Consider the following 14,169-nt stretch of genomic DNA (forward strand, 5'->3'; position numbering starts at 1 on the left):
GGGGTCTTTAGGGTGGGGGGGGGGTTCCCATATGGGACTCTTATGAGGATCCAATGGGGGATGGTGTCAAATGGGGGATGGTCCCTAAAGGGGGGACCCTAAAAGGGGGGGTCCCAAATAAGGGTCCCAAAGGGGGCTCCCATAGGGGTCCCTTATGGGATGGTCCCAAAGGTGGTTCCCATAAGGGTTCTATAAGGGGGTTCCTATAAGGGTTCTATGGGGGGGGTGTCCTAAAGAGGGGGGGTCCAAAGGGGGTTCCCATAGGGATCCCATGGCTGAACGGGTCTCTATGGGGGGGGGGAGGGGGACCATGGGGGTCCCATAGGGGTGATATGGGGGGGGAGGGTCTTCCTCGTGGGGGTCCCATGTGGGGTGGGGGCTCTTATGGGGTCCCATGGGGGGTCCCATAGGGTTCCTATTGGGGGAGGGGTCTTTTGGGTGTGGGGGGGGACCCAAAGGGGGCTCCTATGGGGATCCCATATGGGATGGTCTCAAATGGGGGGGGTCCCAAAGGGGGCTCCCATAGGGGTCCCATGGGGGATGGTCCCTTAATGGGGGTCCTAAAGGGGGGGGGTCCCATATAGGGGTCCCAAATAGGGCTCCCATAGGGGTCCCATGTGGGATGGTCCCAAAGTGGGTTCCTATGGGGGTCCCATATGGGATGGTCTCAAATGGGGGGGGGTTCTAAATGGGGGGGTCTCATAGGGGTCCCATATGGGATGGTCCCTAAAGGAGTGACCCTAAAGGGGGGGTCCCATATAGGGGTCCCAAAGGGGTCTCCCATAGGGGTCCCATATGGGATGGTCCCAAAGGGGGTTCCTATAAGGGTTCTATGGGGGGGGGTCCCAAAGGGGGGTTCCCATAGGGGTCCCATGGGGGGGGTGTCCCTTGGGGGGTGGTTCATAGGGGTCCCATAGGGGGGGGGTCTCTTGGAGGGCTCCCATAGGGGTCCATGGAGGTGGTCTCCTGGGGGGGGGGGGTCCCATAGGGGGTCTCATGGGGGTCCCTCAGGGGGGTCCGATAAGGGATTCCATAGGGGGTCCCACAGAGATGTTCCATAGGGGGTTCCATAGGGGGTTACATAGGGGAGGCCCATGGGGGTCCCTTAGGGGGGGTTCCATAGGGGTCCCTTAGGGGGGTCTCATATGGGGCTCCATAGGGGGTCCTATGGAGGGGTCTCATGGGGGTCCCTTAGGGGGGTTCCATAGGGGTTCCATGGAGGTCCCTTAGGGGGGTTCTATAGGGGGTCCAATGGAGGGGTCCAATGGGGGTCCCATGGGGGGGGTCCAATAGGGGTTCCTTAGGGGGGTTCCATAGGGGTTCCAATGGGGGTTCCTTAGAGGGGTTCAATAGGGGATCCCATGGGGGGGGTTCCATGGGGGGGTTCCATAGAGGGTTTCATAGGGGTCCCTTAGGGGAGTTCCATAGTAGGTCCCATATAGGGGTCTCATGGGGGTCCCTTAGTGGGGGTCCATATGGGTCCCACAGAAGTGTCCCATAGGGGGGTTCCATAGGGGGTCCCATGGGGGTCCCATGGGGGTCCCTTAGGGGGGTTCCTTAGGGGTTCCAATGGGGAGGTTCTATATGGGGTCCCATGGGGGTCCCTTAGGGGGGTCCCATAGGAGGTTCCATAGGGTGGTTCCTTAGGGGGTCCCGTGGGATTCCCTTAGGGGGGTCCCTTAGGAGGGTTCCATAGGAGGTCCCATATAGGGGTCTCATGGGGGTCCCTTAGGCGGTGTCTCTTAGGGGGGTCCCATAGGGTGGTTCCATAGGGGGTCCCATAGGGGTCCCATGGGGGTCCCTTAGGGGGGTTCCATAGGGGTTCCAATGGAGAGGTTCTATATGGGGTCCCATGGGGGTCGCATGGGGGTCCTTTAGGGGGGTTCCATAGGGGGTCCCATGGTGGGGTCCCTTAGGGGGGTTCCCTGTGGGGGTCCCTTAGGGGGGGTTCCATAGGGGTCCTTTAGGGGGGTTCCATAGAGGGTCCCATGGGGGTCCCTATAGGGGGGTTCCCATAGGGGTTCCCATGGGGGGGTTCTATATGGGGTCCCATGGGGGTCCCTTAGGGGGGTTCCATAGGGGGGGTCTCATATGGGGTTCTATAGGGAGTCCAATGGAGGGGTCTCATGGGGGTCCCATAGGGTGGTTCCATAGGGGTCCCGTGGGGGTCCCTTAGGGGGGGTTCCATAGGGGGGTCTCATATGGGGGTTCTATAGGGAGTCCAATGGGAGGGGTCTCATGGGGGTCCCTTAGGGGGGGTCCATATGGGGTCCCATGGGGGTCCCTTAGGGGGGTTCCATAGGGGGTTCCATAGGGGTCCCTTACAGAGGCTCCATAGGGAGTCCCATGGGGGTCCCTTAGGGGGGGCCCATAGGGGGGGCCTCATATGGGGTTCCATAGGGGGGTCCAATGGAGGGTCTCATGGGGGTCCTTTAGGTGGGTTCCATTGGGGTCCCTTAAGGGGGTTCCATAGGGGGGTCCCAATGGGGGGGGTTCTATATGGGGTCCCATGGGGGGTACCATGGGGGTCCCTTAGGGGGTCCTATAGAGGAGTCCTATGGGAGTCCCTCAGGGGGGTCCCATGGGGGTCCCTTAGAGGGGGGTCCCATGGGGGGGTCCCATGGGGGGTACCATATGGGGTCCCATGGGGGTCCTATATGGGGTCTTCATAGGGGTCCCTTAGGGGGGTACCATAGGGGGTCCCATGGAGGGGTCCCATAGGGGTCCCCTAGGGGGGTCCCATAATGGGTTCTATAGGGGGGGTCCCATGGAGGGGATCCCATGGAGGGGGTCTTATGGGGGACCCTTAGGGGGGGGTCCCATGGAGGGGTTCTATAGGGGGTCCAATGGGGGGGTTCCATATGGGGTCCCATGGGGGTCCCTTAGGGGGGGTTCCATAGGGGGGTCCAATGGGGGGGGTTCCATAGGGGGGTCCCTTAGGGGGGTTCCATAGGGGTTCCAATGGGGAGGTTCTATATGGGGGTCCCATGGGGGTTGCATGGGGGTCCCTTAGGGGGGTTCCATAGGTGGGTCCCTTAGGGGTCCCTTTAGGGGTCCCTTAGGGGGATTCTATATGGGGTCCCATAGGGGTCCCTTAGAGGGGGTCCAATATGGGGTCCCATGGGGGTCCCTTAGGGGGGTGTCTTAGAAGGGCTCCATATAGGGTTCCATAGGGGGTCCCATGGGGGTCCCTTAAGGGGGGTCGCATAGGGGGGTTCCATATGGGTCTTTTATGGGGTCCCATGGGGGGTCCCTTAGGGGGGTCCCATAGGGTGGTTCCATAGGGGGTCCCATAGGGGTCCCATGGGGGTCCCTTAGGAGGGTTCCTTGTGGGGTCCAATGGAGGGGTCCCATGGAGGTCCCTTAGGGGGAGTCCTATGGGGGTCCCTTAGGGGGGGTTCCATAGGGGGTCGAATGAAGGGGTCCCATATGGGGTCTCACGGGTGTCCCATAGGGGGGGTCCCAGGTGGGGGTTCCATAGGGGGTCCCATGGGGGTCCCTTAAGGGGGTACCATAGGGGGTCCCATGGAGGGGTCCCATGGAGGGGTCCAATGGGGGGTTCTTTAGGGGGGGTTCCATAGGGGTCCCTTAAGGGGGTTCCATAGGGGGTCCTATAGAGGGGTCCCATGGGGGGTCCCATAGGGGGGTTCCATAGGGGTCCCTTAGAGAGCCTCCATAGGGGGTTCCATAGGGGGTCTCTTAGGGGTCCCTTAGGGGGTTCCATAGGGGGTCCCATGGGGGTCCTTTAGGGGGGGTTCCATATGGGTCCCTTATGGGGTCCCATGGGGGTCCCTTAGGGGGGTCCCATAGGGGGGTTCCATATGGGTCCCTTATGGGGTCCCATGGGGGTCCCTTAGGGGGGTCCCATAGGGGGGTTCCATAGGGGGTCCCATAGGGGTCCCTTAGGAGGGTTCCATAGGGGGGTTCCTTGTGGGGTCCCATGCAGGGGTCTCATGGGGGTCCCTTAGGGGGGGTTCCATAGGGGGTCCAATGGAGGGGTCCCATGGGGGGTCTCATGGGTGTCCCATAGGGGGGGGGTCCCATGGGGGGGTCCCAGGTGGGGGTTCCATAGGGGGTCCCATGGGGGTCCCTTAGGGGGGTTCTATATGGGGTCCCATAGGGGTCCTTTAGGGGGGTCCCATAGGGGTTTCAATGGGGGGGTTCCATAGGGAGTCCCATTGAGGGGTCCCATGGAGGGGTCTCATGGGGGTCCCATAGGGTGGTTCCATAGGGGGTCCCGTGGGGGTCCCTTAGGGGGGTTCCATAGGGGGGTCTCATATGGGGTTCCATAGGGGGTCCAATGGAGGGGTCTCATGGGTGTCCCTTAGGAGGGTCCCATATGGGGGGTCCCATGGAGGGGTCCAATGGGGGTCCTATAGGGGGGGGTCCCATGGGGGTCCAATGGGGGTCTGTCAGGGGGGTCCCCTAGGGGGGATCTATAAGGGGTCCCATGGGGGGTCCCTTAGGGGGGTTCTATATGGGGGTCCTTAGGAGGGTCCCATAGTGGGGGTCCCATGGAGGGGTCCAATGGGGGGGTCGCATATGGGGTCTCATGGGGGTCCCTTAGGGGGGTCCCATAGGGGGTCCCTTTAGGGGGGTTCCATAGGGGGTCCCATGGAGGTCCTATGGGGGGGGTCCAATAGGGGTCCCATAGGGGGGGTTCTATAGGGGGTCCCATGGAGGGGTCCCATGGGGGTCCCTTAGGGGGGGTTCCATAGGAGGTTCCATGGAAGGGTCTCATGGGGGTCCTTTAGGGGGGTTCCATATGGGTCCCTTAAGGGGGGTTCCATAGGGTGTCCCTATAGAGGAGTCCTATGGGAGTCCCTTAGGGGGGTCCCATGGGGGGGGTCCCTTAGGGGTCCCTTAGGGGGGGTCCCTTAGGGGGGTCCCCTAGGGGGGTCCCATAGGGTGGTTCCATAGGGGGGTCCCATGGGGGTCCCTTAGGAGGGTCCCATATGGGGGGTCCCATGGAGGGGTCCAATGGGGGTCCTATAGGGGGGGGTCCCCATGGGGGTCCCTTAGGGGGGTTCCATAGGGGGTCCTATATTGGAGTCCTATGGGAGTCCCTTAGGGGGGGTCCCATGGAGGGGTCCAGTGGGGGTCCTATGGGGGGGGTCCAATAGGGGTCCCATAGGGGTTGCCCACCTCTCTGAGCACCCTGCGTATCCCCTCTGTTGGCGCGTCGTCGTACTTGGGGTCCTCTGAGAGCAGCTTGAGGACGCGGACGCGGCCGTCGGGGCAGCGGGCGAACACGTCGGTGAACGTCCCACCGCGGTCAATGGAGAACTGGAAACCAGCTGACACAGACATGGCCGCACCAATAAGGCACAATGGGACCGTGCCGACTTGGGTCGGGTCGATACGGGTCGGTTCTGACTGGGTTGGACCCGGTTCTGTTCGGTTCAGTCTGGGTTGAACTGGTTTGGTTCGGTTCAATCTGGATTGGACCAGTTCGGTTTGGTTCTGACTGGGTTGGACTGGTTCTGTTCAGTTCAATCTGGGTTGGACCGGTTCGGTTCGGTTCTGACTGGGTTGGTTCTGACTCAGTTCAGGTCAATCCAGGCCGGTTCTGACTGGGTTGGACCCGGTTCGGTTCGGTTCAGTCTGGGTTGGACTGGTTCGGTTCGGTTCTGACTGGGTTGGACCCGGTTCTGTTCAGTTCAGTCTGGGTTGGACCGGTTCGGTTTGACCTGGGTTGGTTCCGACTCGGTTCGGGTCAATCCGGGCCGGTTCTGACTGGGTTGGACCAGTTCAGTTTGGTTCAATCTGGGTTGGACTGGTTCGGTTCGGTTCTGCCTGGGTTGGATTGGTTCGGTTTGGCCTGCGTTGGTTCCGACTCGGTTCGGGTCAGTCCGGGCCGGTTCTGACTGGGTTGGACCCGGTTCGGTTCGGTTCAGTCTGGGTTGGACCGGTTCGGTTTGGCCTGGGCCGGTTCCGACTCGGTTCGGGTCAATCCGGGCTGGTTCTGACTGGGTTGGATTGGTTTGGTTCTGCCTGGGTTGGTTCTGACTTGGTTTGGGTCAGTCCAGGTCGGTTCTGACTGAGTTGGATCCGGTTCTGTTCAGTTCAATCTGGGTTGGACCGGTTCGGTTCGGTTCTGACTGGGTTGGATTGGTTTGGTTTGGCCTGGGTTGGTTCCGACTCAGTTTGGGTCAGTCCGGGTCGGTTCTGACTGGGTTGGACCCGGTTCTGTTCAGTTCAATCTGGGTTGGACCGGTTCGGTTCAGTTCTGACTGGGTTGGACCGGTTCTGTTCAGTTCAATCTGGGTTGGATTGGTTCGGTTCGGTTCTGACTGGGTTGGACCTGGTTCAGTTCAGTTCTGACTGGGTTGGACCAGTTCCGTTCGGTTCTGCCTGGGTCAGACTGGTTCGGTTCAGTTCAGTCTGGGTTGGACCGTTCGGTTCGGTTCTGCCTGGTTGGACTGGTTTGGTTTGGCCTGGGTTGGTTCCGACTCGGTTCGGGTCAATCCAGGTCAGTTCTGACTGGGTTGGACCCGGTTCTGTTCAGTTCAATCTGGGTTGGACCGGTTCAGTTCGGTTCTGACTGGGTTGGACCAGTTCGGTTTGGCCTGGGTTGGTTCTGATTCGGTTCGGGTCAATCCAGGCTGGTTCTGACTGGGTTGGACCGGTTCGGTTTGGTTTGGCCTGGGTTGGTTCCGACTCGGTTCGGGTCGATCCGGGCCGGTTCTGACTGGGTTGGACCCGGTTCGGTTCGGTTCAGTCTGGATTGGACCGGTTCGGTTCGGTTCTGACTGGGTTGGACTGGTTTGGTTCAGTCAGTCTGGGTTGGACTGGTTCGGTTCGGTTCTGACTGGGTTGGACCGGTTCGGTTCTGTTTGGGTCAGTTCTTCTCGGTTCGGTTCGGTTCTGCTTGGGGTCGGTTCAATTCTGTTTGGGTCAATTCAGTTCAGTTCGGTTCTGTTTGGGTCAGTTTGGTTCTGTTTGGGTCGGTTCAGTTCTGTTTGGGTCAGTTCTTCTCAGTTCAGTTCGGTTCTGTTTGGGTCGGTTCTCAGTTTGGTTTGGTTCTGTTTGGGTCGGTTCTGCTTGGGGTCAGTTCGGTTCTGTTTGGGTTGGCTTGGTTCCGTTCGGTTCTGTTTGGGTCGGTTCTGTTTGGGTCGGTTCTGTTTGGGTCGGTTTGGTTCTGTTTGGGTCAATTCAGTTCAGTTCGGTTCTGTTTGGGTCGGTTCAGTTCGGTCCAGTTCTGTTTGGGTCAGTTCTGCTTGGGTCGATTCTGTTTGTTTGGGTCGGTTCTGCTTGGGTCAGTTCGGTTCTGTTTGGGTTGGTTCGGTTCTGCCTGGGTTGGTTCTGCTTGGGTCGGTTCTTCTCAGTTCGGTCCGGTTCTGTTTGGGTCGGTTCAGTTCGGTTCTGTTTGGGTTGGGTCAGTTCTGTTTGGGTCGGTTCTGCTCGGTTCTGTTCTGTTTGGATCAGAGTGTTTCCCTTCAGCCCGGTTGGACCAGGTCGGTTCTGCTCGGCTCAATTCGGTTCTGCCTGGGTTGGTTCTGCTTGGGTCGGTTCGGTTCTGTTTGGGTCGGTTCTGCTCGGTCCGGTTCTGTTTGGGTCGGTTCAGTTCGGTTCTGTTTGGGTCGGTTCTGTTTGGGTGGGTTCTGCTCGGTCCGGTTCTGTCTGGGTCAGAGTGTTTCCCTTCAGCCCGTGTTGGACCGGGTCGGTTCTGCTCAGCTCAACTCAGTTCTACCTGGGCTGGCCCGGTTCAGTTTGTCCTGGATCGGATCGGTCCGGTTCCGTTCGACCCGGTTTGAAGCAGCTGAACCCCAGCCCGGTTCAGCCCGGCCCAATTTGACCCGGTTCGGCCCGGCCCAATTTGACCCGGTTCGGTTCGGCCCAATTGGACCCTGTTCGGTTCGGCCCGGTTGTGGCTCAGCCCACCTCGTCCCGGTTCAGCCCGTTGGAGTTCGGCTCAGTCCGTCCCGGTTCAGTCCAGCTCAGCTCAGTCCGGTTCGGTCCGTTTGGATTCGGTTCGGCCCGGCCCGGTTCGGCCCGTTCGGAGCCGTTTGGGCCCGTCCCGGTCCCGTCCTCCTCCCGCTCCCAACTCTGACCCCAAAGTCGTTCGTGGGCGTGGCCTGAGCCGGGGGGGGGCGGCGGCCCAATGGGCGGGCTCGGGGGGCGGGGCTACGCGCGGGGTCTGCCGGGATCGCAATGGCGGCTCGCGGAGCACGACGGGAATCGTAGTTCGGAGCCGGGACCCGCGCGAGGCACGATGGGATCGCAATGGCGGCGCCGGGATCCGGAAGTCGTAGTCCCATAATGGCGACGCCGGAAGTGACGGTCCGCGCGGGGCACGCTGGGATCGCGATGGCGGCGCTGGAGCTGCTGTCGGACGAGGGGTACCGGGCCGATGGGCGCCGCGCCACGGAGCTGCGGAAGGTTCGGGCCCGGATGGGGGTGTTCGCGCAGGCGGACGGCTCGGCCTACATCGAACAGGGCAACACCAAGGCGCTCGCCGTGGTCTACGGGCCGCACGAGGTGAGACGGGGGGGCGGGGGGGGCTGGAGGGACCCGGCTATGGGCCCGGTTCTAGGCCCAGCTCTGGGCCTGGTTTTAGGCCCGGCTCTAGGCCCGGTTCTGGACCTGGCTCTGGGCCGGTTCCAGTCCCGGCTCTGGGCCCAGCTCAGGGCCTGGTTCTAGGCCCGGTTCTAGGCTCGATTCTAGGCCCGGCTCTGGGCCCGGCTATGGACCCGGTTCTGAACCCAGCTCTGGGCCCGGTTCTAGGCCCAGCTCTGGGCCCGCCTCTAGACCTGGTTCTAGGCCCAGCTCAAGGCCCGGTTCTGGGCCCGACTCTAGGCCTGGCTCTGGGCTCAGTTCTAGGCCTGGCTCTAGGCCCAACTTTTGGCCCAGTTCTGGGCCCGACACTAGGCCTGGCTCTGGGCCCGGTTCTGTGCCCGTCTCTAGGCCCGGTTCTATGCCCGTCTCTAGGCCCATCTCTAGGCCCAGCTCTGGACCTAGTTCTGGGCCCGGTTCTAGGCCTGGCTCTGGGCCCGGTTCGGGACCCAGTTGTTGTCCCAGTTCTATGCCCATCTCTAGGCCCAGCTCTGGGCCCGGTTCTAGGCCTGGCTCAAGGCCCATCTCTAGGCCCGGCTCTGGGCCCGTTTCTAGGCCCGGTTCTAGGCCCGGCTCTGGACCTGGCTATGGACCCGGTTCTGAACCCAGCTCTGGGCCCGGTTCTAGGCCCAGTCCTGGGCCCTGTTCTAGGCCCAGCTCTGGGCCCGCCTCTAGACCTGGTTCTAGGCCCAGCTCAAGGCCCGGTTCTGGGCCCGGTTCTGGGCCCTGTTCTAGGCCCGGCTCTGGGCTTGGTTCTAGGCCCGGTTCTAGGCCTGGCTCTATGGTCGTCTCTAGGCCCGGCTCTGGGCCCGGTTCTAGGCCTGGTTCTAGGCCTCGCTCTAGGCCCAGTTTTTGGCCCGGTTCTAGTCCCTGTTCTAGGCTCGGCTCTGGGCCCGGTTCTAGGCCCAGCTCTGGTTCTGGTCTCAGTTCTGAGCTCTTCTTCTGGTCCTGTCCAGAGTCCTGGTCCTGGTTCTGGTGCTGTGACCCGGTTCTGAGCCTGGTTCTGATCCTAGTCCCTGTCCCAAGCTGTGCTGCTGGGCCTGCTCCTGTGCTCTGGTTCTGGTCCCGGTTCTGAGCTCTCCTTCTGGTCCTGGTTCTGGTTCTGGTGTCAAGTTTGGCTCTGGGCCTGCTCCTGATACCGAGCACTGGTTCTGGTTCCGGTTCTGAGCTCTGGTTCTGGTCCTGGTTCTGGTTCTGGTCCTTGTGTCAAGTTTGGCTCTGGTTCTGGTCCCAAGGCCTGCTCCCGATACCGAGGCCTGGTTCTGGTTCTGGTCCTGAGCCCTGGTCCTGGTTCTGGTTCTGGTTCTGGTCCTGGTCCTGGTTCTGAGCTCTGGTTCTGGTCCCGGTTCTGGGCTCTGGTTCTGGTCCCGGTTCTGAGCTCTGGTTCTGGTTCCGGTTCTGAGCTCTCCTTCTGCTCCTGGTTCTGGTTCTGGTGTCAAGTTTGGCTCTGGGCCTGCTCCTGATACCGAGGCCTGGTTCTGGTCCCGGTTCTGAGCCCTGGTTCTGGTTCTGGTCCCATGGCCCGGTTCTCATCCTGAGGCCCATTCCTAAGGTGTGGTTCTTGGCTGGTCCTGAGGCCCGGTTCTGGTCCCAAGGCCTGCTCCTGATACCGAGGCCTGGTTCTGGTCCCGGTTCTGAGCTCTGGTTCTGGTCCTGGTTCTGGTTCCGGTCCTGTGACCCGGTTCTGAGCCTGGTTCTGATCCTAGTCATTGTCCCAAGCCATGCCTCTGGGCCTGCTCCTGTGCTTTGGTTCTGGTTCTGAGCTCTCCTTCTGATCCTGGTTCTGGTTCTGGTCCTGTGACCCGGTTCTGAGCTGGTTCTGATACCGAGGCCTGGTTCTGGTTCCGGTTCTGAGCTCTGGTTCTGGTCCTGAGACCCGGTCCCGAGCCCTGGTTCTGGTCCTGGTTCTGAGCTCTGGTTCTGGTTCTGGTTCTGAGCTCTCCTTCTGCTCCTGGTTCTGGTCCTGGTGTCAAGTTTGGCTCTGGGCCTGCTCCTGATACCGAGGCCTGGTTCTGGTTCCGGTTCTGAGCTCTGGTTCTGGTCCAGAGCCCTGGTCCCGGTTCTGGTTCTGGTTCCGGTCCTGTGACCCGGTTCTGAGCCTGGTTCTGATACCGAGGCCTGGTTCTGGTCCTGGTTCTGAGCTCTGGTTCTGGTCTCGGTTCTGAGCTCTGGTTCCGGTCTCGATTCTGTGCTCTGGTTCTGGTTCATTCCGGTTCTGAGCTCTCCTTCTGCTCCTGGTTCTGGTTCTGGAGTCAAGTTTGGCTCTGGGCCTGCTCCCGATACCAAGGCCTGGTTCTGGTTCCGGTTCTGAGCTCTGGTTCCGGTCCTGGTCCTGGTTCTGGTTCTGGTTCTGGTGCTGTGACCCGGTTCTGAGCCTGGTACTGATCCTAGTCATTGTCCCAAGCCGTGCTTTTGGGCCTGCTCCTGTGCTCTGCTTCTGGTTCCAGTTCTGAGCTCTCCTTCTGCTCCTGGTTCTGGTTCTGGTTCTGGTTCTGGTGCTGTGACCCGGTTCTGAGCCTGGTTCTGATACCGAGGCCTGGTTCTGGTTCCGGTTCGGAGCTCTGGTTCTGGTCCTGGTTCTGCGCTCTGGTTCTGGTTCCGGTTCCGAGCTCTCCTTCTGCTCCTGGTTCTGGTGTCAGGTTTGGCTCTGGGCCTGCTCCTGATACCGAGGCCTGGTTCTGGTCCCGGTTCTGAGCTCTGGTTCTGGTTCCGGTTCTGAGCCCTGGTTCTGGTTCTGGTCCCATGGCACGGTTCTCATCCTGAGGCCCATTCCTAAGGTGTGGTTCTTGGCCTGGTCCTGAGGCCCGGTTCTGGTCCCAAGGCCCGGTTCGTGTCCCGGTTCTGGTCCCGGTTCTGGTCCCGGTTCCGGTTCCACCCCGTCCTCTTTCCGCCCCTCAGACCCGCGGGCCGCGCAGCAAGGCGCTGTCCGACCGCGCGGTGCTGAACTGCCAGTACAGCATGGCCACCTTCAGCACCGCAGAACGGAAGCGGAGGCCTCACGGGGACCGGAAGTCGGCCGAGATGGCGCTGCACCTCAAACAGACGTTCGAGGCCGCCATCATCACCGAGTTGTACCCGAGGTCACAGATCGACCTCTACGTGCAGGTGGGGGGGGGGGGGGGGGGGAGGGGGGGTGGAGAGAAGGGGGGGAGATTAGGGGGGGGAAGATGGGGGGGGAAGATGGGGGGGGGGAGAGGTGAGGGGGGGGGAGATAAGGGGGGGGGGGAGGGGGGAGAGATAAGGGGGGGAGGGGGGAGGGTTGAGGGGGGGGAGGGGGAGTGATAAGGGGGGGGAGGGGGGAGAGATAAGGAAGGGGAAGAGATGGGGGGGGAGAGGTGAGGGGGGGAGATGGGGAAGGGGGAGATGGGGGGGAGGGGGGGGAGATGAGGAGGGAGGGGAGATGAGGGGGGGGGAGGGGGAGAGATAAGGGGGGGTGGGAGAAATGAGGAGGGGAGGGAGGGGGGAGAGATGAGGGGGGGAGATAAGGAGGGGGGGGGAGGGGGGAGAGATGAGGAGGGGGAGAGGGGGGGGAGATGAGGAGGGGGGGGAGGGGGGAGAGATAAGGGGGGAGATAAGGAGGGGGGGGAGGGGGGAGAGATAAGGAGGGGGGGGGAGGGGGGAGAGATAAGGAGGGGGGGAGGGGGGGAGGGGGAGAGGTGAGGAGGGGGGGGAGGGGAGGGGGGAGAGATGAGGGGGGGGGGAGGGGGGAGATAAGGGGGGGTGGGAGAAATGAGGAGGGGAGGGAGGGGGGAGAGATGAGGGGGGGAGATAAGGAGGGGGGGGGAGGGGAGAGAGATGAGGAGGGGGTGAGGGGGGGGAGGGGGGAGAGATAAGGAGGGGGGGGAGGGGGAGGGGGGGAGATAAGGGGGAGGTGATGGGGGAGGGGGAGATGAGGAGGGGGGGAGATGGGGGGGGAGGTGGAGAGATAAGGAGGGGGGGAGAAGGGGGAGAGATAAGGGGGGAGGAGGGGGAGAGATAAGGAGGGTTGGGGAGAGATAAGGAGGGGGAGAGATAAGGGGGGGGGGCAAGATCGGGGGGGGGAGATGGGGGAGAGGGGAGATGAGGAGGGGGGGAGGGGGGAGATGAGAAGGGGGGGAGATGGGGGGGGGGAGGGGGGAGAGATAAGGAGGGGGGGAGGGGGGAGGGGGAGATGGGGGGGGAGGGGGGAGATGAGGAGGGGGGAGAGATAAGGGGAGGGGGAGGGGGGAGAGATGAGGAGGGGGGGACATAAGGGGGGGGGAGGGGGGAGAGATGAGGGGGGAGATAAGGGGGGGGGAGGGGGGAGATAAGGGGGGGGAGATGAGGAGGGGGGGGGAGATGCGGGGGGAGGGGAGGAGACGAGGGGGGGGGAGATGAGGGGGTGGAGGGGGGAGATGAGGGGGGGGGGGAGGGGGGAGAGATGAGGAGGGGGGGAGAAGGAGATGAGGAGGGAGGGGAGATAAGGGGGGGGGAAGGATGAGATGAGGAGGGGGGGGAGGGTGAGATGAGGAGGGGGGGGAGACGAGGAGGGGGGGGAGATGAGATGAGGAGGGGGGTGATGAGGAGGTGTCTTTAGGTGTCTTATAGGGGACCCTCCTATGGGTCCCAGCATCACAGTACCACCCCCAACCCCCCATCTCCCCCTTTCTCCCCCCATCCAGATCCTTCAGGCCGACGGCAGCAATTACTGCGCCTGCGTGAACGCCGCCACGTTGGCGGTGATGGACGCCGGCATCGCGTTGCGCGACTTCGTCTGCGCCGGCTCGGCGGGTTTGGCGGAGGACGCGGCGTTGGCCGACCTGAGTTACATAGAGGAGGCAGCCGGGGGCCCGCAGGCGGCTCTGGCTTTAATGCCGGGCTCTGGAGCCATGGCTTTGGTGCAGATGGACGCACGGCTGCACCACGAGCGCTTGGAGGCCATGATGGATGCCGCCACCGCCGCGTGCCGCGCCGTGCATGCCGTGCTGGAGGAGGCGGTGAGGGAGAGGGCCAGGGAGGTGACGGCGCTGCTGGGGGACTGAGGGGAATAAAGGAGGGTGAGAAGGGTGAGAGGGTCCTGGAAGGTCATTGGGGTGTGGGGTGGGTTGGGTTGGAAGGATCCTGAATGATTATGGAACCATGGGATGGTTGGGTTGGGTTGGGTTGGAAGGGTCCTGAATGATCATAGAGCCATGGGATGGTTGGGTTGGGTTGGGTTGGGTCGGGTTGGATTGGAAGGGTCCTGAATGATCATGGAGCCATTGGATGGTCAGGTTGAGTTGGGTTGGAAGGGTCCTTAATGATCGTAGAGCCATGGAATGGTTGGGTTGGGTTGGGTTGGGTTGGGTTGGGTTGGGAATGTCCCGAATGATCATGGAGCCATGGGATGGTTGGGTTGCGTTGGGTAGAGTTGGGTTGGAAGGGTCCTGAAAGGAAGGACCCAGAGCCATGGGATGGTTGGGTTGAGTTGAGTTGGGTTGGAAAGGTCCTGAATGATCATGGAGCCATGGGATGGTTGGGTTGGGTTGGGTTGCGTTGGGTTGGAAGGGTCCTGAATGATCATGAAGCCATGGGATGGTTGGGTTGGGTTGGGTTGGGTTGGATTGGACAGGTCCTGAATGATCATAGAGCCATGGGATGGTTGGGTTGGGTTGG

At 62.0% G+C, this 14,169-nt stretch overlaps 2 protein-coding genes across 2 annotated transcripts in view; one reads left to right on the forward strand and one right to left on the reverse strand.

Moving 5' to 3' along the window:
• The window catches only part of OPLAH (5-oxoprolinase, ATP-hydrolysing), a gene marked incomplete at its 3' end in the record, with an annotated part of 31,705 nt that extends 25,386 nt beyond the window's left edge, over positions 1–6,319 (reverse strand). Inside the window, exon 1 of the mRNA XM_072360887.1 lies at positions 5,146–6,319. Within this exon, the coding sequence (XP_072216988.1) occupies positions 5,146–5,310 (165 nt within the window). The remainder of the gene's footprint in view (positions 1–5,145) is intronic.
• A 1,818-nt stretch (positions 6,320–8,137) lies between these two features.
• On the forward strand, positions 8,138–13,597 carry EXOSC4 (exosome component 4). Its single transcript, XM_072360888.1, has 3 exons — positions 8,138–8,481; positions 11,455–11,661; positions 13,197–13,597. Exons 1-3 carry the CDS (start codon positions 8,227–8,229, stop codon positions 13,554–13,556), a joined length of 822 nt encoding a protein of 273 aa, XP_072216989.1. The 5' UTR covers positions 8,138–8,226; the 3' UTR covers positions 13,557–13,597.
• The last annotated feature ends 572 nt before the right edge of the window (positions 13,598–14,169 follow it).

Source organism: Excalfactoria chinensis, unplaced genomic scaffold, assembly GCF_039878825.1.
Source record: "Excalfactoria chinensis isolate bCotChi1 unplaced genomic scaffold, bCotChi1.hap2 Scaffold_388, whole genome shotgun sequence".
NCBI lineage: Eukaryota > Metazoa > Chordata > Aves > Galliformes > Phasianidae > Excalfactoria > Excalfactoria chinensis.

Excerpts from the sequence above, each read along its gene's own strand:
- EXOSC4 (XM_072360888.1), top strand. The coding sequence starts at position 8,227 with ATGGCGGCGCCGGGATCCGGAAGTCGTAGTCCCATAATGGCGACGCCG. Across the intron at positions 8,482-11,454 it reads TGGTCTACGGGCCGCACGAG|ACCCGCGGGCCGCGCAGCAA; the intron begins GTGAGACGGGGG and ends TCCGCCCCTCAG. Across the intron at positions 11,662-13,196 it reads AGATCGACCTCTACGTGCAG|ATCCTTCAGGCCGACGGCAG; the intron begins GTGGGGGGGGGG and ends CCCCCCATCCAG.